Source organism: Lithobates pipiens, unplaced genomic scaffold, assembly GCF_037356315.1.
Source record: "Lithobates pipiens isolate NorthernLeopardFrog02 unplaced genomic scaffold, aLitPip1_a1.2 Scaffold_8, whole genome shotgun sequence".
Taxonomy (NCBI): domain Eukaryota; kingdom Metazoa; phylum Chordata; class Amphibia; order Anura; family Ranidae; genus Lithobates; species Lithobates pipiens.
In genome coordinates, this window is record NW_027507903.1 from 122,607,135 (window position 1) to 122,631,360 (window position 24,226).

At 40.4% G+C, this 24,226-nt stretch overlaps 1 protein-coding gene across 2 annotated transcripts in view; it reads left to right on the top strand.

The window, feature by feature from the left end:
- The window catches only part of ZNF592 (zinc finger protein 592), a 76,548-nt gene that overhangs the window by 24,903 nt on the left and 27,419 nt on the right, over positions 1-24,226 (top strand). Inside the window, exons 2-6 of one of the 2 annotated variants that reach the window (XM_077469765.1) lie at positions 94-219; positions 2,636-2,684; positions 3,313-3,452; positions 5,627-7,947; positions 18,127-18,305. In XM_077469765.1, the coding sequence (XP_077325891.1) occupies positions 5,647-7,947; positions 18,127-18,305 (2,480 nt within the window). In that variant the 5' untranslated portion in view covers positions 94-219; positions 2,636-2,684; positions 3,313-3,452; positions 5,627-5,646. The remainder of the gene's footprint in view (positions 1-93; positions 220-2,635; positions 2,685-3,312; positions 3,453-5,626; positions 7,948-18,126; positions 18,306-24,226) is intronic. The other variant, XM_077469764.1, reaches the window with a different exon arrangement.

The window sequence follows — 24,226 nt, forward strand, 5'->3', positions numbered from 1 at the left end:
CATGTGCTTGGCTACAATTTGGCCTGTAAATATATCCCATAGGATCAAAGTATTCCCATCATTTTACTACAGTTCATTTTCTTTTTTCTCCAGGCGGCATCTTTTTTTTGTCTTGAACATCTGTGGTTATTTGGACACCTGATGGGCATGTCAGAAGCAAAGCAGAAAACATCCTAGAGACCGTGGGCCGGAACGAATCTCAAACATAAGGCATATCGGGTGAGCAGAGATCGCATGTATTCTGCTTCTGCCTCTCAATATTTTATTTTGTTATGCATACTTTATATTGGCAGTTGCTTTTTCCGCTTTTTATTAGATTGTGTTATTGCCATATGCACAAAGCAAATTACAGAAAACAAATACATGGAATCAAGTATAACAATGCTTTTTCGATACAGGATAGGTATTCCATACATCCTTCACAAATAACTGCATATGTACATAAAGCATTTTGTTTTCTGTAAATCAATCCAAAACACAAAGAACAAATAAAAACACAAAAGGGTAAACTCCCCAAATTGTTTCGGAGTGGGCTGCTACTATTCACCTTATATTATTCCATACCATACTTGATGGTTTCATCTGAGTTCTCATGTCGGGTCGGATGAAGGCATATAGCATCCCATGAACTACAACAAAAACCTTCAAAGATATTATACTATTTCTCCCCCTGATTAAGAGCTGTCAGACACTGTTTCCATGGATTCCACCCATCTGGCCCAAATTCTGGTAAATATTTTTAGGACACCCCCTAGCGTTATAAGTCATCCTGTATAGGGTAACATTAGAGTTGACCAGAGATTTCCAGGCCGATAATGTAAATAGTCTGTCCGAATCCAGTTTATTAATTAGGGCTGGGGAAAAAATTGACTTAAATCTTGAATCGAGTTGAGAGGTCAAATCGATTCCAAATTTCAGCAAATCGATTTTATATTTTTATTTATTTATTTATTTATTTTTTTTTCCAGTGATCAGTGTCCACGTAACACACAGCCCATCCCTCAGACAGTTAGAAACACTCCACTAGGACACACTTAACCCTTCCTCGCCCCCTAGTGGCTAACCCCTTCACTGCCAGTGACATTTTTATAGTAATCAATGCAATTTTATAGCATTGATTGCTGTATTAATGCCAATATTTGCTAATGTCTCCTGCTTCTCCTCCCAGCCAATCAGGAAGCGGGTCTGAATACCTGATTGGCCAGGGAGTCTTAGGACTCCCCGCCAATTGGGTCTCGGGACCCACTTCCTGTTCGGTTGCCAGGAGTAACAACAGCCTCTTCCTGGAGACCTACCCTGGATTCATTTCGCCAATGGTCCCCTCCCCGCACCTTTACCGCAGCACCATGTAAGACCATGGATTACATGCCGGGGAGGGGGTGCGAGTGGATCGCCTAGCGAGCGCTAGAGGGGGGGGTAGTGCGAGTGCCAAGCAAGTTCCTGATCACCGGTCTTTCCAGGCAGCTGTTGGCTTTCCCCTAGGATGTTTCGTAACATATCCCCAGCATGCGGGATAGTTTATATACAGATCATGAGTTAAAAATGTTCAGGTGGTTCCCTCTTATGTGACCGAATGAGTGGCTTTTACAATGAATACTCCTTCGTATAGTGTTCACTTTGACATTAGCTAGCCTTAGGTAGAAGTGCTAGTTTTTGTAATTGAAGTTTTAATATTTTTATTAACATTTGTGTAGTTTTCATGCTACAGGCACAAATAGAAAAAAAAATGTTTTTTTATATCTAAAACATTGATTTGCTCTTTAAAATAGAAGTATGACTGAAGCGCTTTTGGCCATACTTCTCTTGTGGGTCACAGAGCCACTCCAGCCTCTGGAGGGATCTCAACAGTAATTTACGGATCCACCCAGATGCTTTACAAGCAGCTGGCTTGGCCTCTTAGCGTTCTGCTTAGAGCCTGAGCCAGTCTCTAAGTACCCCTTCTACTGCCCAACACTCCAGTAATCACTGGAAGGGGAGGGCAAAGAGCTGATCCAAGAAATGAGTGATCAGCAGCCATGTAATCATTCAGTTCCTGGCAGGGACAGCTGCAGCATTGGACTGATTTCTGCAGCAGGTAGGTAAGCAGGTAAGTTGTTTTTTACTGTTCCCACTCTTCTCCTTTTTAAAGGTATTCTCTCGTGAGAAAGATAAGCTGGCAGCCACTTCTTACCACCAAAAATACTAGTTCTAGGCTAAATATTGCAATATTTTGGTTTCCACGTCCAAAGCTGGCGAGTGAAGTCAGAACTCCTAATCTGAATGCTTGTTAAGGTCAGTGGATCAAAACTTTGAAGCCAGAGGATTTATATGTCAGACATGCAGCTTGCATTTTCAAGATCAACAATGGCTGCCTTCATATTTCTCCCATGACAGGTTTCCTTTCACAAATGTTGCTTAGTTGCATTTAGTTTATAATATGAAGGGGTGACCACATTACAAAAAACAAGTGCAATTAAAAAAAAAAAAAATTACCAAGGCTAACGAAGCATTACTATGGCAAAGTTCTTTGTTAAAGGGATACAGGCATACTATGCAATATTGCTGTATGATATTGTACTCCAAGATGCATTTTTAGTGAAAGTGTACATTTTATGATAGAAATAACTTATTTACTAATCTGGTTATCCATTTATAGGCATTGTGAGGTGTCTACTCAAAGTGGAGCCATGCAATAGACCCACTTGGTAAGTTCCCCTCCTTTTTATAATACAATCTGTTTTTGGGATATAAATGTAATCATGTTGTAATTCTATTGCCATGCTTATCAAGATGGTGTGGCATTACAACAAATGTGGCTTTAAATCAGTTGGTTTTGCATTTTGTTCCTAAGCATTAGAAGTAACTGTGTAAAGGTTGTTAATCTAGTTTTTGTAAGGCAGTTGGATCACTGGGTACAGGGATTGAACATGAAGTTGCTGAACAGCACTGTTGGGCCGAAGCAAGGTTTTATTCCCACCGAAAGTGATAATCCAGTTTAATATAAATGGCACTGCATGCTACAGACTGCTGTGAGGGATCTGCTGCTAGAGTCTGTTTTATATATTAAAATTATTTAAATTCTCAATTGTGTTTTAACTGCATATATTTCCACTGTATTTCCTCATTTAAATAATTGCTAAATGTCTAAGTAGTTTTTCCTCTAACTGGGCAGTGGCACTGTCCTATAGCTATGACACCTTTTAATTGCTGCTGTTTTGTCCAGGGTCGATCTTGATTTAAATCACTAGTAAAAAGGTTTCATTTAAATCAACTCGATTAAAATCGATTAAAATCGTAATTTTTTAATGCGCAACTGTCATCTCTGTCCTGCAGCGACTCCTCCTCTGAAACGCTGTTGACTCACCGACAGTCCAATTCACTTTAATGGTGAGGGATGTGGCGGCAGCAGGTGAGCGGAAGCCCGCTAACAGGCGCTGCCATGATGGATCTAAAATGACAGGTGCTCGGTAAATGTAAGGACTCATTCTTGCTGGTAGTTAGAATCTCTTAATATTTGCAAGCAAAATGGAGGTTTCCTATTTAGAATAATAAGCTGTCAAGTTAGTAAAACAGCGATATCAGAACGGATTAAATCATACAGTTTGTAATGTACATAGATTTGCAAAACCATAGGATAAAGGAATATTTCTGACCTTTGTTTTATCTCATGGTTTCTGTGAAATTGTATGAATGCATCAATGCAGTGCATGTTATCTCAGCCTGCAGAGCTTGGATTCGTTGAGTTTACCAAAAATGTAAATATTGCAGCATATATAGCCTCATGCTACATAGCTAAACTCCATTTCATGCTGAATAAACTAAATTGTTAATGTATCTTAGATTTTTACTCCAAAAGCATTTTATTAAAATAAACTTAATTGAATGAAAAAAAAATCTTCTCTTTTTATCCTTTTTTTTTTTTTTTTTTTTTTTTTTTCTTCATGGTTGCACTGATTCCACTTTAAGACAGAGTACAAGCACTGATACTTTTTTCAAGTACTTGCCGATTATTTTATATATATATCGTAAAACAAAACAAGATAAAGTTGGCGCACAAATGAATGGTCTCTTTAAGAGCGTTTGACTATCTCGTGGGATGTTTGTTTATTTAAATAAATGTCCTGTAGATGGTCTCAATGTGCGGCTGTTAACCCATTATGGACTTGGCAAAAAATGGATGCAGCAGAAAAAACGATCAAAAACAGCGCATCAAAGGGACTAGTAGATTGATGTGAAAAAGACTTTAAAATGTCATTTATTAAATGTAAAAAATAAACACAGACATCTGATCCCTGCAGGATCTCAAACACATAAAAAACACCAATCATAAAACGGACAGATGTTTGATAATGAAAAGCTCCTCAGATCTCTCAATTATAACTTTGGAAAGGTCAAAACCAAAGACCAATGTGCACAGCTTTCGAATGCCTAATGAATGCAATCAATCATCTGAAAGAACCCAAAAAGTCAGTGTAAACGAATGGAACAACGTTCCTAGGGACACTCACTTCATAGGTGTTCAATGGGCTGCAGAGCTGATGAGTCCAGTCTGATGACCGAGGGGGAGGTGTTTATTTCGGCTCCATCTGAAGCGTTCGGCTTGGAGGCAGAGGTGTAATGCTGCACGCTAGGTGGTAAGGATCAAGCTTAGTCACCAGATGATATCAGCTGTACACATAGGCAGCTTGGAGAACGCTGCACTGCCTGCAGTGCCGCTTGTCCGAGCGGCTGTGGATCACATGAGAGGCTTGTCACGTGGAAGGCTGTGAAGGGGAAGGTTGCTATGCCGACTCTCCTGCTTACATGTTTCGCGCTCCTGCGCTTTGTGTGTGTTCGCGCTCCTGTGCTTTTTTATGTGTTTGAGATCCTGCAGGGATCAGATGTCTGTGTTTATTTTTTACATTTAATAAATGACATTTTAAAGTCTTTTTCACATCAATCTACTAGTCCCTTTGATGCGCTGTTTTTGATCGTTTTTTTATATATATATATATATATATAATTTTTTTTTATTAATGTCCTATGACAATGGCACTAATATGCAGCACTGATGAGGCCTGGAGTGTGTCATTCGTTTTCTTTATTTTATATATGCGTGGAGAGTGGATGGTGTCATATTTATTCTTTTTTATTTATTATTTTTACAGTTTTACTTTTAAATATTTTTTTTTTACAATACTTTTTTTTATTTTTTTTATTTTATTTTTTTACCAACCCTGTTGGGGGGATTGAGACCTTGGAGGGGATATCCCTCCAAGTACTTGTGCAAATGCTCGGTATCTGCACTGATACTAGTATCGGTATTGGTGCAACCCTCATTTTTATACCTTGGTTTTGTCCTAGTTTTGCACATTTTGATTTGGTTACAAATAACAGGTAGAAGTTTTGTTCTCATCTGAGCTCCAGTAGCTAATAGTGTAAATTCACTTAAAAGCTTGTTTGTATGCTATACTTTGCATAGGCCGCTATCGTGCACATTTGCTGAGGCCAGACCAATCTCCAGTACGTTCATTTTAACATTTACTTTTGTGCACTTTCATTTTATGGAACCTATACATAGTGGAGCCCTTAGAATATTTGAGAGAGTTGTACTGATTACTTTTAGTTAAAACATATGGCATAGTCATTCTATTCACTCCCATTTCAGATCTTGTCATATTTCCAGTCATGGGGGACATGAAGACTCCGGACTTTGACGATCTACTTGCTGCCTTTGATATCCCTGATGCCACAAGTTTGGACCCAAAGGAAGCTATCCAGTCTACAAGTGATGAGCAGGAGAACCATCTGAAAACTTCAGGGATGTGTTTGGATGAGAACCTGTCATTGGCTCAGTCTGTGTCAGCCCCTGATGTACCCGCAGTAAGTGTGATTGTGAAAAACACCAGTCGGCAGGAGTCATTAGAGGCAGCAGAAAAAGAAGGAAATCACATGGGTCCAACGCTTCTTCAAAATGGGTTTCGGGGTCCAGAAGTGAGCCCTGAGCCCCACGCTGTTGGACCTGGCTATGGAAAATTTGAGCCTGGTTTCATCAATGGGGACAACTCTAGAGGTTACAGTGAAAAAGTTGAGTCACATAAAACAGAACCATTGCCAACTTTTAGCCAGTTCAGCCCAATTTCAAGCCCTGAGCCAGAAGACCCAAAAGATGTAGTGCTGAACAAGCAAAAAGCAGCAGAATCTCCTTACTTTCCACAACCTTCTATGTATGTTCCTGAGGAAGGCTGCATGGTGGATTCATTAGGGAAATCTGCAGAGCCTGAGCTTAGTATGTTTGATGAATATTGTAAAAAGGAACAAAAATCAGACTGCATGGAAGTAGAGAAAAATAAACCTGCTGAGCAAAGCAAGGATATTGATAAAACCAACAGTTTCCTTGGACCTTCCCTGGCATTCAGGGATGTTCAGGATGGCAGCATTTCTGAGGAGAAACCCTTTTCCAGTGCAGGGGACACTTATGACAATTTGGCTGATACATCAGGTGTGTGTTCCTCAGCTGTGCCACCCCGACAACGTATTAAGCCTGCTCACTCTAAATTATCTTCCTGTGTAGCTGCTTTAGTGGCATTGCAAGCCAAAAAAGTTGCCGTAGTCCCAAAGGAGGAGCCCTTGAATATTTCAAAAGACGTTGGTATACCATTAAAGGACAGTATTAAAGGAAGCCCAAAAATGCCGAAGTCACCAAAAAGCCCAAGGAGTCCACTTGAAGTAGTTAAAAAGATAATAAAAAATCCAGACAGCCCAATGAGTGTCTGCAGTGACACCAGCAGCAAAGACTCTCCATCGGTCTGTGCTGGCTCACCTCCTGCAATACCAAAAGTCAGGATCAAGACTATAAAAACGTCATCAGGTGAGATCAAAAGAACTGTAACTAGAATTTTGCCAGAAGTTGAGCCAGACGATGGGGTAAAATCTCCTGAGGAATTCCTTGGTGAGAATTCATCTGTAGAAGATATTAAACCACTTGTGAATGTTGAAGAAGTTGCAGATTCAGAAAAGGAAAAGACAAGGAGTTCTGGAAGGCTTTCGGCTAGCAGTCAAGAGCAAAATGCAGTCAGTAATCAAATAGCCAATGCTAAAGGGGACAAAAAGAAGAACACGCAAACATCAAGTGTTCAGAACCCTGGCGGTAGTTCATCAAAGAACACTGGTTCATCACAGAACAAGAAGCAGTCACCGGCTCCTGTCAAGTCCACAACCAGTACAACTAGTTCAACCAACCTGCTCCCCAAAGCTGTCCACCTTGCCAGCCTAAACCTAGTCCCCAATAGTGTTGGCACTAGTGTGGGGCAGAAGCCTACGCCATTGAGACAGACTGCACACAGTGCTCCTATGGCAGTGCCACTTGTACATCAAGTTAAAATTGCAGCTCCTGTAATAGTGGATGCTTTTAATAAACTTTTACATAGTGCTAACCCTGTCCCAACATACACCCCAAATTTGAACCCCCCACCTGACTGTAATATTTCTCTACCAGCTTCTGGTTATTCTTGCCTGGAATGCGGAGATTCATTTGCCTTGGAAAAGAGCCTTGTTCAGCACCAGAACAGGAGGAGTATCCATATTGAGGTAATGTGTACCCAGTGTTCTAAAACGGTTCAGTTCTATAACAAGTGCAGTCTGTTAAGTCATGCCAGGGATCACAAGAGTAAAGGACTGATTATGCAGTGCTCTCAGCTAATGATGAAGCCCATATCCTCAGAACAGATGCTGGCTTCACCACCTTTGGTTTCCACAGTACTTTCCTCCCAACCTTCAACTTCCACTCAACGAACCATAGCTCCAGCAACTTCACTTGGAGTGTGGTCTGGGACTTCTTCCTATGCTCCACCAGCCATGCCACTTTATGCAGACCCATATGGACTTATCCGCCATGGATTCAAGTGTCTTGAGTGCAGTAAACAGGTTGAGGACTACACCAGTCTTGCAGGACATTATCAAAGAGTGGCAGAGGAAAAAGATGGACTGGTGAGTGAAACTTCACTCATTTGTGAACAACTTGCTTCTTAATATTAGAGTGTCTGGTAAATACATTTTAACAGATTTTTTTTAATCACAGCACAGGCCTCTAAATGATAATAGTGCTATGTTGGTATTTTTTTATTTTATTATACCCGATTTATATAGCGCCAACAGTTTACGCAGCTCTTTACAATGTATAGGGGGGGCAACACAATTGCAGTACAAAAAAAGGTACAGGAGGGCCCTGCACTTAGAGCTTACATTCTACTGTTAGACCATTTAACCACTTGACCTCCAAGAGATTTACCCCTCTTCATGACCAGGCCAATTTTTGCTTTTTGGCAATACTTTTAAATGATAATTGCACAGTCATGCAACGCTGTATACAAATTAAATTAATATTTTTTCCTACAAATAGAGCTTTCTTTTGGTGGTATTTTGATCACCACTGCATTTTTATTTTTCTGCGATGTAAACAAAAAAAGACTGACCATCATTTTGAAATAAAAACATTTTTTTTTTTTACTTCTAGAAAACATATCCCAAAAAAATCAATTTTCTGCAGAAATCTAGGCCAATATGTATTCTGCTACATATTATTGGTAAAAAAAAAAAAGAATCTCATTTTATATATATATATATATATATATATATATATATATATATATATATATATATATATATATATATATATATATATATATATATATATATATATATATATATATATATATATATATGAATTTCTTTTTTTAACTGGTAATGATGGTAGTCAGCAACTTATAGCGGGATTGTGATAATGCGGCAGACATCATGCTAACACCTTGTGGGAACCAGTGACCCTAATACAGTGATCAATGCTAAAAAAATATGCACTTTAGCTGTACTAATGGGAAGAGGTTAAATATCTAAGGCAATCAATTGGTTAAATGTGTGCCTAACATGTTTTTTGTGTGTACTACAGTGGATATAAAAAGTCTACACACCCCTGTTAAAATGTCAGGTTTCTTTGATGTAAAAAAAAAGAGACAAAGATAAATAATTTCAGAACTTTTTCCACCTTTTTAATGTTGGCTCTAAACTGTACAACTCAGTTGAACAACAAATTTTAAATCTTTTAGGTGGAGGGAAGTAAAAATTAAAAAAAATTAAATATGGTTGCAGAAGTGTGCTCACCCTTACACTAATACTTTGTTGAAGCATCTTTTGATTTTTTTTTTACAGCACTCAGTCTTTTTGGGTATGAGTCTATCAGCATGGCACATCTTGACTTTACAATATTTGCCCACTTTTCTTTGCAAAATACTCCAAATCTGTCAGATTGCGAGGGCATCTCCTGTGCACAGCCCTCTTCAGATCACCCCCACAGCTTTTTTATTAGGCTTCAGGTCTGGGCTCTGGCTGGGCCATTCCAAAACTTTAATCTTCTGGTGAAGCCATTCCTTTGTTGATTTGGATGTATACTTTGGGTCAAAAACAACCCTAAAGCATGATGCTGCCACCACCATGCTTCACTGTGAGTATGGTGTTCTTTTGGTGACGTGCAGTGTTGTTTTTGCGCCAAACATATCTTTTGGAATTATGGGCAAAAAGTTCAACCTTGGTTTCATCAGACCAGAGCACATTTTCCCAAATGCTTCTGGGAGACTTTAGATGTGGTTTGGCAAAATTTAGCCGGGCTTGGATATTTTTCTTTCATCTTGTCACTCTACCCCATGGCACAGCCATATGAAGAATACAGGAGACTGTCACTGTTGTGCCATATTTTCTCCACTTGATGATGACTGTCTTCACTGTGTTCCATGGTATATCTAATGCCTTGTAAATTTTGTACCCTTCTCCCAACTGATGCCTTTTTAACAATAAGATCCCTCTGATGCTTTGAAAGCTCTCTGCAGACCATGGCTTTTGCTGCAGAATGCAACTAAGAAAATGTCAAGAAAGACCCACTAGAACAGCTTAACTTTATTAAGGGTTAATCAGAGGCACTTTAAATGACAGGTGTGTACAGACTCTTATTTAACATGAGTATGAGCCTAGGTTCACATATATGCGAGTTCAGCGCCAGTTCCTGCATCGTATCTTTCCCGCAGGCAGTTCACAATGCCTTCTGCAAACCTCTGCGGGTGTCGATACAAAGTTAATGACACCCGCAAATCGGTTCACAGATCGTAGTGCGAACTGTGAATTCGCACAGGAATTGGATTGCATGTTTTGAGAACACCAATGCGATCCGATTCTAGTGTGGGGAAAAAAGTCCCTGCACTATTTTACTGCAAATCCAATGAGAGTTCAAACATACAACTGTATGAAAAGTATATATTTTGCGCTACTGAATTGAAAAGAAATATGATTTACTTTCCTCCTCCTCAATTCTACAAAAACGATTAAATTGAGGCAACCTTGGCCTTTCGTGGTACGGATATGACTTAGAATGCTCAAGTGGCTTTTTATAAAAAATCCATTAAAAGGTACCCAAAAGGGGCAAACATATGACATACAGAAGGTACAAGGTATGCCATGATAGGGAAAAACCTTAAAGAATTAGATTCCTCTGATGTGAACTGGAAAGAAATAGGTATATTGACCCACAATGGGGGATTGGATATTTGTCTTTTTCCAGTTACAGACTCCACATGTTTCGCGGAGACCTGCTTCTTCAGGAGTTCAGAGACACATTTATTCTAAAAGGAAACATACACATAAGAAATCTTCATAATCTAACAAGATGTGATAATATGATAGAACTGCAGGATGTGGAGCAGACCACCAGGTAGTTGCCACAATGGTGAGATGCCCCACAGCTACAGTCAAACCCCTACACATGGTAATTATTTATTAATCCCCAACTACCATCGTCATCAGGAAAAAACTCTATGGGCAAAAGTAAAGGGGTATAAGTCAAAAACACCCTGATGGGTGTTGCATATAGGGTCTGTAACGGGTTGGGAAATCCTCCCGATCTCCCTGAACCCTCGAAACATGTGGCGTCTGTAACGGGAAAAACACGAATAACCAATCCCACATTGCTGGTCGATACACCCATTTCTTTCCAGTTCACATCAGAGAAATCTAATTGTTTAAGGTTTTTCCCTATCATGGGATACCTTGTACCTTCTGTATGTCATATGTTTGCCACTTTTGGATAACTTTTTATTTTTTTCAATACATTTTTTAATTTTATAAAAAGCCATTTTGAGCATTGGAAGTATATACCGTACCACAAAAGTCCAAGGATGCTTCAATTTCATAGTCGTACAATTGTATGGCTGAACTCTCATTGCACAGACACCCCATGTGATCAGCACCGCAGTGTGAACTTTTTATAGGTCACATTAAAGGTGGAAACTTCTGAAATTATTAAGCTTTGTCTCCTTTTTTTTTTTTCTTTTTACATCACAGAAACCTGACATTTTAACAGGGGTGTGTAGACCTTTTATAACCACTGTATGTTGTGGTTTTACTAAGGCAGTGGTCATCAACCCTGTCCTCAGGGCCCACTAACAGGCCAGGTTTTATGTATTACCTTGGAGAGATGCAGACTAGATTGCTGCAATCACTGAGCAGCAAATTATATCACCTGTGATGTATTTCAGTTATCTCGCAAACCTGGCCTGTTAGTGGGCCCTGAGGACAGGGTTGATGACCACTGTACTAAGGGATGTGGTGGATTTTATTCCATGTTTTGCAGGGAATTAAAATCTGTCCCTACCCCACTGACAGGACAGAGATCTGCATTGTTTACATAGGAAGAGCTCTGTCCTGTCTCTCTCCTCGCCAATTAGCAGTTGTTGGCGGGCATCTATTGGCCAGCACCTGCTGATCGGCTTGTGTTGTGCCTAATCACAGCCCAGTTGCCGGTGGAGCTCGCGCCCGCCTGCCGTCTTCCCTTTAAGTGACAGATCATGTACTAGGTACATGATCTGGCACAGAAGAGCCGCTCTGCCCCCGAACATCAGTGATGCGGTCAGCAAGCAGTTAAACAAGGTAACCAATGTTATGCAAATAAGCTAATGGTTAAAAATGTAGTGTTTGAATAATGAATAATTTCTCCACATTTACTGTTTAAAGCTAAACACCAGCTTTTGTTACATTTTACATAGTTCATATAAAGCAATGTTTTCTAGCAATGAATACAAAGCTTCTTCTGATTGGCCGAGTCAGAGGTGGTGACATCCTCAGGCCACCTCTATGACTCAGAGGAAGCTTTGTATTCATTGCTAGAATACATCACTTTCTCTGGCTGAGTGACGATCAGATAAACTGTTTTCCGGGTATGAGACAGGAAGTCTGGGCTCGAACCTGGAACACCTTGGCTACATACCGTTTATACCGCACATCCAGTGGCCTCATTTTAGTGAGGGGCATAGTTCATTTGGGCCAGCTTGGTAAAGTGTAGCTAAAGCTGGCGCTCAGCTTTAAGGGCTCATTCACACATATCGCCACTATGGATCACCTTTGAGAGGGCCGGAATTAGTCGCACATGTGAATGAGCCTTTACACCTCCTTCACATGGGTGGCGTGGCCTTTTGTTTATGCAGCTGGAGCTGTATGCAAGTAGCCTGTTACTCTTGTTATTCGCAGCAGCATTATGAACACAGTGCACATCTTAGTTTGACAGGTGTGCCAATAAAGCGATATTAAACCCAAAACCAGAAATTTAATATATTGCAGCTTACCAATCATTAGATTTGGTGTCTGCATTTGTTTTCTATTTTTAGTTTTTTCCCCCTCTGATTACACCTGTTGATCTGGCCAGTAACACACCTCCTGTATTAGTGAGGCACCAATCTGGATAAATGAGCACAGCAGACAACAGCATTGTCAGTCTGAGGGGAGGGGAATGGTAGATGTACTAGTAGATTTAGAGACACTAACAAATTGAAGCCTGACTCCAGCTCATACTTTATAAGCAGTTACAGCAAACAAGTTTTTTTTCCCCTCCCCTTGGCCTAAAGGTTTCACATGAAAATGAAAGCTGATCATTGTAAGCACCTCTGTCAGTGGTTTGTCTCATTGTTGTAACTTGATACATCCTGCAAGAGAGCTTGCTCTTTTTGAAAAACAGACTTACTGGCCAGATCACCAGGTGAAAATTAGAAGAAAAAAAGCCTAAAGAAGAAAATGAATGTAGCCATCACATCTAAGAATTGGTAAGCTGCAATATAATGTTTGCTTTTGGGTTTAATCCTGTTTTAAAAAATGACTGCATATGCTGTTGGATGTGATCATAATAGTTCATCTAATCTTCTCATAGTTTTAGGCAAAGGATTAATCAAATTATCGATATGTTTACATTTGGTTACTGCTGGCTTTCCAGATATGGCCTATTTTCGTGCTTTAGGCGCCCACTTAATTCTTTAAGATATTAAGTGGGTGTTTGCACATTTATTCATTTTGCTTAGCAAGTAATGGAGACATAAAATAACCAGAGGCTTTTTATGTTCTCTGAAGTAGGGGTGGTGAATATGTATGCCAGCATATGGTGTAGCCTTTGAGGTATTTGATAGACACCATATAAGTGCCGACCCAGAACTCTTGGCATCGTTTGATGCCCACCTTGTTCCTAATTTTTGAAAATGCTTCATTAACTTTTTCAGTAAAGCTTCTGTGGCTATTCAATGTGCCCCTTTGTTGTAAAGCTCATGACTGTACACCCCCCTGTACATTTTGTTTTTGGATAGGCATTAGAAGCATTCTGCCTGTGAATGTTCAATGCCATTGTGTCTATTTCTCCCATCTGCATTGCCACAGAAACTATATTAGAAAATGTTTTCTCTCCACACCAGTAATAATATATACATTTCCTTTCTGCCCCTTCTGAAGCTGCAGCAGCTATTGATGGTATATTGTTTAATAATGGTATGCCTTATTAATTATTGAAGGCCAATTCTAGCAAAATCTTATTTTGTTTTTGCTTGTGTATGAAAGTCTTGGGGTTGGTCTACTTTTCCTTGCATCGAATGGGTTTTGTATGTCCATGCAAGTCTATAGGAATGAAAATCCCACCGACAAGCCCAACGCCCATCAACACACAGGCCCTTAGTCCCTTCCAGGCTCGTATTGCTTGCTGTCTCTGTATTGGAAATCTCTCTAATGGGGACACAGTCTTCATGATGTACTGCCTCTCTTTTTTTTTTTTTTTTTTTTTTTTTTTTAGCTAGTGCCCTAGAAGGATGGATATCTTTTTATCTTTTTCGTCCGCACTACCGTCTGGCTAAACTGTGTGTGTTTTTTTTTTAGTTTTTTTTTTTTTTCTCCTAGCAGTCTAGTTACTTTTTTCAAAACTATCCTTTAAATTTCTGCTTGTGGTTTCTCTTCCGATTTGCAGCTATCCAGCACAGTTGCCTGGCTACCCATAATCCATGTAGATCTCACTTGACTGGATGTTGTGGGGCTAGCCTGAATGTGACCACCTGGCACAGGGTTTTGTGGTTGAAGCTTTATGATCATCAGCCTGTTGCTTCTACCGCTGCTGTTTCCAGCCTGGAGACTTTCCCTTTTGCACCTGCGTTTCTAAGACTGGAAGTGCTTTGATAGGTTGTCTGCTCCTCTTAATTGCTTGCTGGCCTTGTATCTGTTTGGTGCAGATTTTGTTAAGAAATGGCCGGTTGCTGCTGTGGCTCGAGCTGTGTTCCGCCTTAACAAGACAACTACCATACCAGTGGAGGATACACCTGCTTTTAACCACTTAAGCTCTGGACCATTTTGCTGGGCAAAGACCAGACCATTTTTTGCGATTCGGCACTATGTCGCTTTAACTGACAATTGCATAACGTGACTCCCAAACAAAATTGACGTCCTATCCCACCCCCCCCCCCCCACCCCACCCCACAAATAGAGCTTTATTTTGGTGGTATTTTATCACCCCTGCGGTTTTTATTTTTTGCGCTATAAACAAAAAGAGTGTCACTTTTGAAAAAAAATCATTATTTTTTCACTTTTTGCTATAATAAATATCCCCCAAAAATGTATAAAAAAAAAATGGTTTTCCCTCAGTTTAGGCTGATACGTATTCTTCTACATATTCTTGGTAAAAAAAAATCGCAATAAGCGTTTATTGATTGGTTTGCGCAAAAGTTATAGAGTTTACAAAATAGGGGATAGTTTTAGGGTATTTTTATTAATCTTTTTTTTTTTTTTAACTAGTAATTTTACTAGTAATGTCGGCGATCAGCGATATTATTATTTATTTATTTTTTTTGACTGCGACATTATGGCGGACACATCGGACATTTTTGACACATTTTTGGGACCATTGTCATTTTATACAGCAATCTGTGCTATACAAATGCACTGATTCCTGTGTAAATGACACTGGCAGTGAAGGGGTTAACCACTAGGTGACTGTGTAGGGCTTAAGTGTGTCCTAGGGGCGTGTTGCTAACTGTGGGGGGTGTGGCTGTGTTTTACACATTACTGATCTCTGCTCCAATCACAGGGAGCAGAGATCGGTGTCACTGTTGCTAGGCAGAACAGGGAGATGCTGTTCTTTCTCCCCGTGAAATGATCGCGGGTATCCCCACGGCGATTGGACTCATGGGGGTCCCGACCAGCGCCCACACGATGGCACGGTGGCAAATTTAAGGGAACTCACCTGTGCACCCATTTGCCTGTCCGTGCCATTCTGCCGATGTACATCGGCATGCTCCGGTCGGGAAGTGGTTAAGGACTGAATCAATAAGCAGTTGGATGGCCTTTGCCGAATTCTGTTCTCACAGGCTAATAACCCCTGCTGTTGTTGACCCTCTGCATGAAGATGGAGCAGATGGCTGTGGCACAAAATTTCAACCTTGCCTGCTTACTGCAAGCATTTCTCGTATGTGTATTCTGTCAAGACATATGCGTAGGGCACTTGCAGTAAAAGTGCTGAATTGCAGAGCTGCTTTGTGAGCTCTGTTCTTTTGGAACATGATGGATGGCAGTTATCAGGCTTGAAATTTCTGGTAATTTGGCTGGCCCTTTGGCATTATTGGACTAACTTGTTGAATGGCCATCTGACGTAAATTTAGCTGAACTGTGGCTGTGATCGGTCATCAGGATGACACCAGATGTTACAATGCAGCAAGATAATTGGCAGATTTCAGGGTCCAAATGCTGCTGATTGAGGAAGAGTGGTCTCTACACCCAGAGGTGTTCAGGACCTATGCCGCAGGTGGTGAATGCCCATTGTGGACCTCATGGCTTCCAGGTTTATTAACAGACTGGACAGGTTTTTATGCAGAAGCAGAAATTCACTGGTTGAATCGTGGATTCTCTGGCAGCTTTGTGGGATCAGTACACCTTAAACTATGCCTTTCCATTTTCTGAAACTTTTTTTTTCCTCATCTGCTCGTTAGGACCAAGTTGGAGGGAATTCCAGTAATCCTTAGTGTTCTGGATTGGTCCAGGCTGATGTAGCATTCCGGCCAGGTAAGACTTCTCGCAGATGCTATGTGGTCTTTGTCAGACTTCCTAGATTTTCAGTCTCGCTGGCCAATTTGCCATCTTGCTTTTCAGTTACTGGTTTTAATGGCATGGTTGTTAAAGCCCAGGTTCTAAGAGTACAGGGAACTCTGAGTCTGTAATTTTGTAAAGTCTATCATTGGACATGAAAAGAGTCCCGGGGATGGATTCCCTCCTTTCTGCAGTTGGGTCTTGACCATCATTTTGCTCTTAGCAGCATCAAGGGTCAATACTTTCCCTTCTCTTTCAGAAACTGTTTCATACTCTGTGAATTGGACCTTCATGCAGGAGGCCTCACATTTGGTCCCACCAGTCTATTCACCTGTGACTCCATGGGATTTGAATCTTGTTCAGTCCGCACTGTACAAGCCACCATTTGAACTCCACAAAGACCTTCCTTTCCTACTCTCTCAAGTTTGCTTTTTTTTTTTTTTTTTTGTAGCTGTCGCTTCAAGTGTTTGGATATGGTTCGCACTTTTCAAGTCTGTCTCTCAGCCAGGATTTGTAGTTCAGGATGGACCCAGGAAGGGCATCTGGTTTCTTGCTCCACCATTTTTAGGTGGCTCAGACAACCTGTTCAGGCTTATGGTCTCAAGGATTGTTTCCCCACGTTCCAGTTAGAACTCGCTTCACAAAACCAGTGAGCGCCTCTTGGGCTTTTTAGCATCATGGCCTCTGTTTCCCAGATTTGCAAGGCTGCCGCATGATCTCTAATTTCTATCAGGTGGACTTTTCTGCCTTTTTATCTGTTGCTAGCTTCAGACTTTAGACACAGGTTCCACCCCTCGTGTTTATGATCATGTTCCCTGCACTGCTTTGGTACAAAACGGAGGTATGCTGGTAATAGGAGGGGTTATACCTTTGATTGGTCAATAGTTTGTTTGCCAGTGTCAAATCCTTCTGTAGGCAGTAGTAACATGCCAAGGTTAAGACTTCCAGTTTTCCAAAAAGGACAGTCCATTGACAGCCATACCTCTAGTTTTAGTATGGGGATGACGGGGAATTGGGGAGAAAATCTCCCCAGTGAGGACACAGACCTAGATAAGAATCTGACAGATTTTTTTCACTTTTTCCCAGTCTATTTAAAAGGAAAAAACACATTTTGACCAGAGTTAGGCTTTACTCACAAATCTCCCTCTCCCAATCCTACATTTCAGAAGAGTGTCTGACATGCACTGCCAAATAAGAGATCCTGGCTTCCCCCTGTTCTCTTTTAAAATATTCTGTCACATACATAAATAAGAATGTAGGGAAAGTTGGGTCCTCCTCAGCAGCACACAATGATTGCATAGCCAGGTATAACTATAATCATTTAACGATATAAAACCAACAATTGCCATGTATGTATGTCCTGGCTTAGTTGTGCCTATGATCAGGTTGTCCTGGGCACCAGTTGTTTTTTTTTTTTTTTTTTTTTGTTTTTTTCTTGTTGCCCAGGCAAATAGGATTTGTTGAGCCTTGCTAGAAGATTCTAACCTTTAAAAAAAAAAAATAGTTTTGCCAAGTACTGTATTTTTCTGGTAGGTATAAGATTTTTTTTTTTCTTTCCTTCCATCTTCTTTTTTTTTTTTTTTTTTACCCTGTTGTCTGTGTAGCTTTTTCCTCCTAGTTTTGGCCACTCTGGTTCCATTTATGTCAATTGTTTGCTTTTTAATTTGTGTTCAATTGAAGTTATATTACATTCTATTCATTTTGAGTCATATATTTAAGACCGTTCTTGTTTTTTGGCCCTCTGTGTAGACCTGCCAAGTGTGCCAGATGATGCTCCCAAATAAATGCAGCTATGGGGCTCACCAGCGCATTCATACTCACAAATCTCCATATTGCTGCCCTGAATGTGGTGTGCTTTGTAGATCAGCCTATTTCCAGACCCATGTTAAGGAGAACTGCCTACACTATACACGCAAGGTGGCATTCCGGTGAGTGTGATACCATTCATTTGACAGTATGCATTTTACACATGCGATAATGTACAATTAAAGAAGAATTCTAGGAATTGGAGTACTTTACTCAATTACTTTGGTCCAGCTTGCCTTAAAGGAATTATGTAGATGCCAGCTCCATGTGGCTGATGGTGAATTAGTACTTTAGAGCCGGTTCACACAGGGGCGACTCGTCAGGCGACTTGGCCAACTGACAAGTCGCGTCCCGTTCTGTACTATGGAACCATTCTAATCGGAGCGACTCAAGTCGCTCCAACTTAGAAAAAGGTTCCTGTACGACTTTTGGGGCAACTTGCATTGACTTCTATACAGAAGTCATTTTGCAAGCCGCCTCTAAAGTCGGATCATGGTCGCCTGAGGCAGTCACGCTACAAGTCGTGCCGCCTCAGTGTGAACCGGGTCTCGCTGTTGTAGCCCAATCTACACCCAAAAAAAGTGTCCTCATCAGGCAGGTGCTCCAGCAACCTCTGTTTTGTTTACTAAATAAAGACTGCTCGCTCTGGCACCGCCACCACTCAAAAGGAGACTTGTATTTATTTATTTTTGTTTTTTAATAAGTAGAAGGCTTCCTCTGACTGAAAATTTAAAAAAATACAAATATACCCTCTTAGTGGTGGAGGCGCAGGAGCTAGTGACGCAAATTTTTTAGTATACGGAGTCGCTGGAGTACCTGCAGGAAGAGGATGCCACTTCCAGTATACGTATTACTGATTCAGCATGGGCCACATGGAGGTGCCGTTGCCATAATTTAGGGAAAGCCAGTCCAAAGTAAATGTGCAGCAAATGGGATGAGAATAGGACATTCTGCATTTAAATGCAGTGGAACGCAATACAACGTGTTATATAATATGTGTATTTATAATAAGTAATAATGTATATTAAGTGTGTGTGTATATGTATGTATGTATGTATGTGTGTGTGTGTGTGTGTGTGTGTGTGTGTGTGTATGTATGTATGTATGTGTGTATATATATATATATATATATATATATATATATATATATATATATATATATATATATATATATATATATATATATATATATATATATGTGTATGTATGTATGTATATATATATATATATATATATATATATATATATATATATATTAGAGGTCAACCGATATGGGTTTTTCTCTGGCCGATGCCGATATTTAGAAATCATGGCGGCCGATAGCCGATATATGATGCCGATTTTTTTTTTTTTTTTGGGCCGATATGTTAGGCCGATTTTATTTTATTTATTTATTTTTAATCCCCCTTGATCTAACACACCTTTCCCACTGGGGCGTTTTTTAAGGCGCTTTTGGGCTAAAAATAGCGCCTGTAAAGTGCCTGCAAAATGGCTCCCCTGCAGTCTGTGTGAAAGACAGTGTGCTTTCACACTGAGGCGATGCGCTGGCAGGATCTTAAAAAAAAAAAAAAAGTCCTGCAAGCAGCACGTTTGGAGTGGTGTATACCGCTCCTCCACCACTCCTGCCCATTGATATGAATGGGCACCACTGCTGAAGCGCATGCAATGCGATTTGGCAGCGGTGCTTCATGGGCGCATTTAACCTCTTCCTTGGCCGCTAGCTGGGTTATATGTGCCCCACTAGCAGCCAAATAGCACCGCTAAAATGATGGTAAAGAGCCGCTAAAACTTGCATTTTACCATCAACGCCTGCCCGCTCCAGTGTGAAAGCAGCCTAAGAAAATTTCTTACACTTAAACATTTATTAAACAAAACAAACCTCCAATCAGTTTACTTGTATGTATGATTTAGATAAAAAAAAAAAAAAAACCTATGTATTAAATAAAAACAGGTAGTCAAAACTTTTGGACAAAAAAAAAAAAATGGGCTAACTTTACTGTTTTTTTATTTTATTTTTATTTTTTAAATGGTGTATTTTTTTTCCAAAAAAATGCATTTGAAAGACCTCTGTGCAAATGCCGTGTGACATAAAATATTGCAACAACCGCTATTTTATTCCCTAGGATCTCTGCTAAAAAAATATATATAATTTTTGGGGGGGTCTAAGTGATTTTCTGGCAGAAAACACAGGATTTTTACTTGTAAGCAACAAGTGTCAGAAAAGATTCTTTAAATGGTTAAACTGAGAACTTCTACACACAGAGATGACTTCATTCATTGAAGTGTAAACATTGTATCATTTTGTTCTTTTCTTGGCAGCCTGCCCAGAGAGGAGGAAAGGGTTGCTATGACGACTCAGTCAACTTGCACTGACTTCTATACAGAAGTCATTTCAAAGTCCCACTGTAGTTCTAAATCGGCTTTTTATCAGCACAATCGGCCGATGCCGATTATTTAAAAAACGGCAAATATCGGCCGATATATCGGTCGACCTCTAATATATATATATATATATACTACCGTTCAAAAGTTTGGGGTCACATTGAAATGTCCTTATTTTTGAAGGAAAAGCACTGTACTTTTCAATGAAGCTAACTTTAAACTAGTCCTAACTTTAAACAAATATACTCTATACATTGCTAATGTGGTAAATGACTATTCTAACTGCAAATGTCTAGTTTTTGGTGCAATATCTACATTGGTGTATAGAGGCCCATTTCCAGCAACTATCACTCCAGTGTTCTAATGGTACAATGTGTTTGCTCATTGGCTCAGAAGGCTAATTGATGATTAGCAAACCCTTGTGCAATCATGTTCACACATCTAAAAACAGTCTAGCTCCTTCCAGAAGCTACAAAACTGACCTTCCTGTGAGCAGATTGAGTTTCTGGAGCATCACATTTGTGGGGTCAATTAAACGCTCAAAATGGCCAGAAAAAGAGAACTTTCATCTGAAACTCGACAGTCTATTCTTGTTCTTAGAAATGAAGGCTATTCCATGCGAGAAATTGCAAAGAAATTGAAGATTTCCTACAACGGTGTGTACTACTCCCTTCAGAGGACCGCACAAACAGGCTCTAACCAGAGTAGAAAAAGAAGTGGGAGGCCGCGTTGCACAACTAAGCAAGAAGATAAGCACATTAGAGTCTCTAGTTTGAGAAACAGACGCCTCACAGGTCCCCAACTGGCATCTTCATTAAATAAATGAATAAGGAAGGCTATCACTCCATTTTGCAACGCCATGCCATACCCAGTGGACAGCGCTTGATTGGAGCCAATTTCATCCTACAACAGGACAATGACCCTAAACACACCTCCAAATTGTGCAAGAACTATTTACAGCAGAAGCAGGCAGCTGGTATTCTATCGGTAATGGAGTGGCCAGCACAGTCACCAGATCTGAACCCCATTGAGCTGTTGTGGGAGCAGCTTGACCGTATGGTACGCCAGAAGTGCCCATCCAACCAATCCAACTTGTGGGAGCTGCTTCTAGAAGCGTGGGGTGCAATTTCTCCAGCTTACCTCAATAAATTAACAGCTAGAATGCCAAAGGTGTGCAATGCTGTAATTGCTGCAAAAGGAGGATTCTTTGACGAAAGCAAAGTTTGATGTAAAAACAATGTTATTTCAAATACAAATCATTATTTCTAACCTTGTCAATGTCTTGACTCTATTTTCTATTCATTTCACAACGTATGGTGCTGAATAAGTGTGACTTTTCATGGAAAACACAAAATTGTTTGGGTGACCCCAAACTTTTGAACGGTAGTCTATGTATGTGTGTGTATATGTATATAATATAATATTACAGTACAGACCAAAAGTTTAGACACAACTTCTCATTCAAAAAGTTTTCTTTATTTTCATGACTACTAAATTGTAGATTCACACTGAAGGCATGAGAACTATGAATTAGCACATGTGAAATTCTATACTTAACAAAAAAGTGTGAAACAACTAAAAATATGCCTTATATTCTAGGGCAGTGATGGCGAACCTTGGCACCCCAGATGTTTTGGAACTACATTTCCCATGATGCTCAACTACACTGCAGAGTGCATGAGCATCATGGGAAATGTAGTTCCAAAACATCTGGAGTGCCAAGGTTTGCCATCACTGTTCTAGGGTCTTCAAAGTAGCCACCTTTTTGCTTTGATTACTGCTTCACACACTCTTGGCATTGTGTTAATGAGCTTCAAGAGGTAGTCACCTGAAATGGTTTTCACTTCACAGGTGTGCCCTGTCAGGTTTAATAAGTGGGATTTCAAGCCTTATAAATGGGGTTGGGACCATCAGTTGTGTTATGCAGGAGGTGGATACAGTACACAGCTGATAGTCCTACTGAATAGACTGTTAGAATTTGTATTATGGCAAGAAAAAAGCAGCCAAGTAAAGAAAAACGAGTGGCCATCATTACTTTAAGAAATGAAAGTCAGTCAGTCCAAACAATTGGGAAAACTTTGAAAGTTGTCTCCAAGTGCAGTGGCAAAAACCATCAAGCACTACAAAGAAACTGGCTCACATGAGGACTGCCCCAGGAAAGGAAGACCAAGAGTCACCTCTGCTGCGGACAATAAGTTCATCCGAGTCACCAGCCTCAGAAATCGCAGGTTAACAGCAGCTCAGATTAGAGAACAGGTCAATGCCACACAGAGTTCTAGCAGCAGACACTTCTCTAGAACAACTGTTAAGAGGAGACTGTGTGAATCAGGCCTTCATGGTAAAATAGCTGCTGGAAACCACTGCTGAGGACAGGCAACAAGCAGAAGAGACTTGTTTGGGCTAAAGAACACAAGGAATGGACATTAGACCAGTGGTAATCTGTGCTTTGGTCTGATGAGTCCAAGTTTGAGATCTTTGGTTCCAACCACCGTGTCTTTGTGCGACGCAGAAGAGGTGAACGGATGGACTCTACATGCCTGGTTCCCACCGTGAAGCATGGAGGAGGTGTGATGGTGTGGGGGTGCTTTGCTGGTGACACTGTTGGGGATTTATTCAAAATTGAAGGCATACTGAACCAGCATGGCTACCACAGAATCTTGCAGCGGCATACTATTGCATCCGGTTTGCGTTTAGTTGGACCATCATTTATTTTTCAACAGGACAATGACCCCAAACAGACCTCCAGGCTGTGTAAGGGCTATTTGACCAAGGAGGAGAGTGATGGGGTGCTGCGCCAGATGACCTGGCCTCCACAGTCACCGGACCTGAACCCAATCGAGATGGTTTGGGGTGAGCTGGACCGCAGAGTGAAGGCAAACGGGCCAACAAGTGCTAAGCACCTCTGGGAACTCCTTCAAGACTGTTGGAAAGCCATTTCAGGTGACTACCTCTTGAAGCTCATCAACAGAATGCCAAGAGTGTGCGGAGCAGTAATCAAAGCAAAAGGTGGCTACTTTGAGGACCCTAGAATATAAGACATATTTTCAGTTGTTTCACACTTTTTTGTTCAGTATATAATTCCACATGTGTTAATTCATAGTTTTGATGCCTTCAGTGTGAATCTACAATTTTCATAGTCATGAAAATAAAGAAAACTCTTTGAATGAGAAAGTGTGTCCAAACTTTTGGTCTGTACTGTATATAGAGATAGTATGTATGTCTAGCGCACTTTTAAATGCAGTGCAATGTTGGGAATTCAGCCCAAACTGTTTTAAAAGCGCAAAATATTCTAGGGCTTATAGTTAATCATCAGAGAGAGAGAGAGATAAATTACCCAATCGCCTCCCTGTATGTCAGCTGCCGCAGACCAGAATCTCAGCCCTGGCTGTGACATTGGTACAGATATGAATGGTATAGTACACAGAAGAGATCTGTTTAAAAAAAAAAAAAAAAAAAAAAAAACACCAGGGTTCTCCCCCCCCCAAAAAGCAATACTATACCGCTACTAAAATAACAATGGGCCCCGATGCAGGTTTAGGTCATCATGTACTAGTATGCACTGCATACTCGTTCATCATGACAGACTTACTGCACAGGGAGCGCTGTCACGGCTCCCTGATGCTGCCATTGTCACCCGGTCTTCCTTCCGGGTTTGCAGACT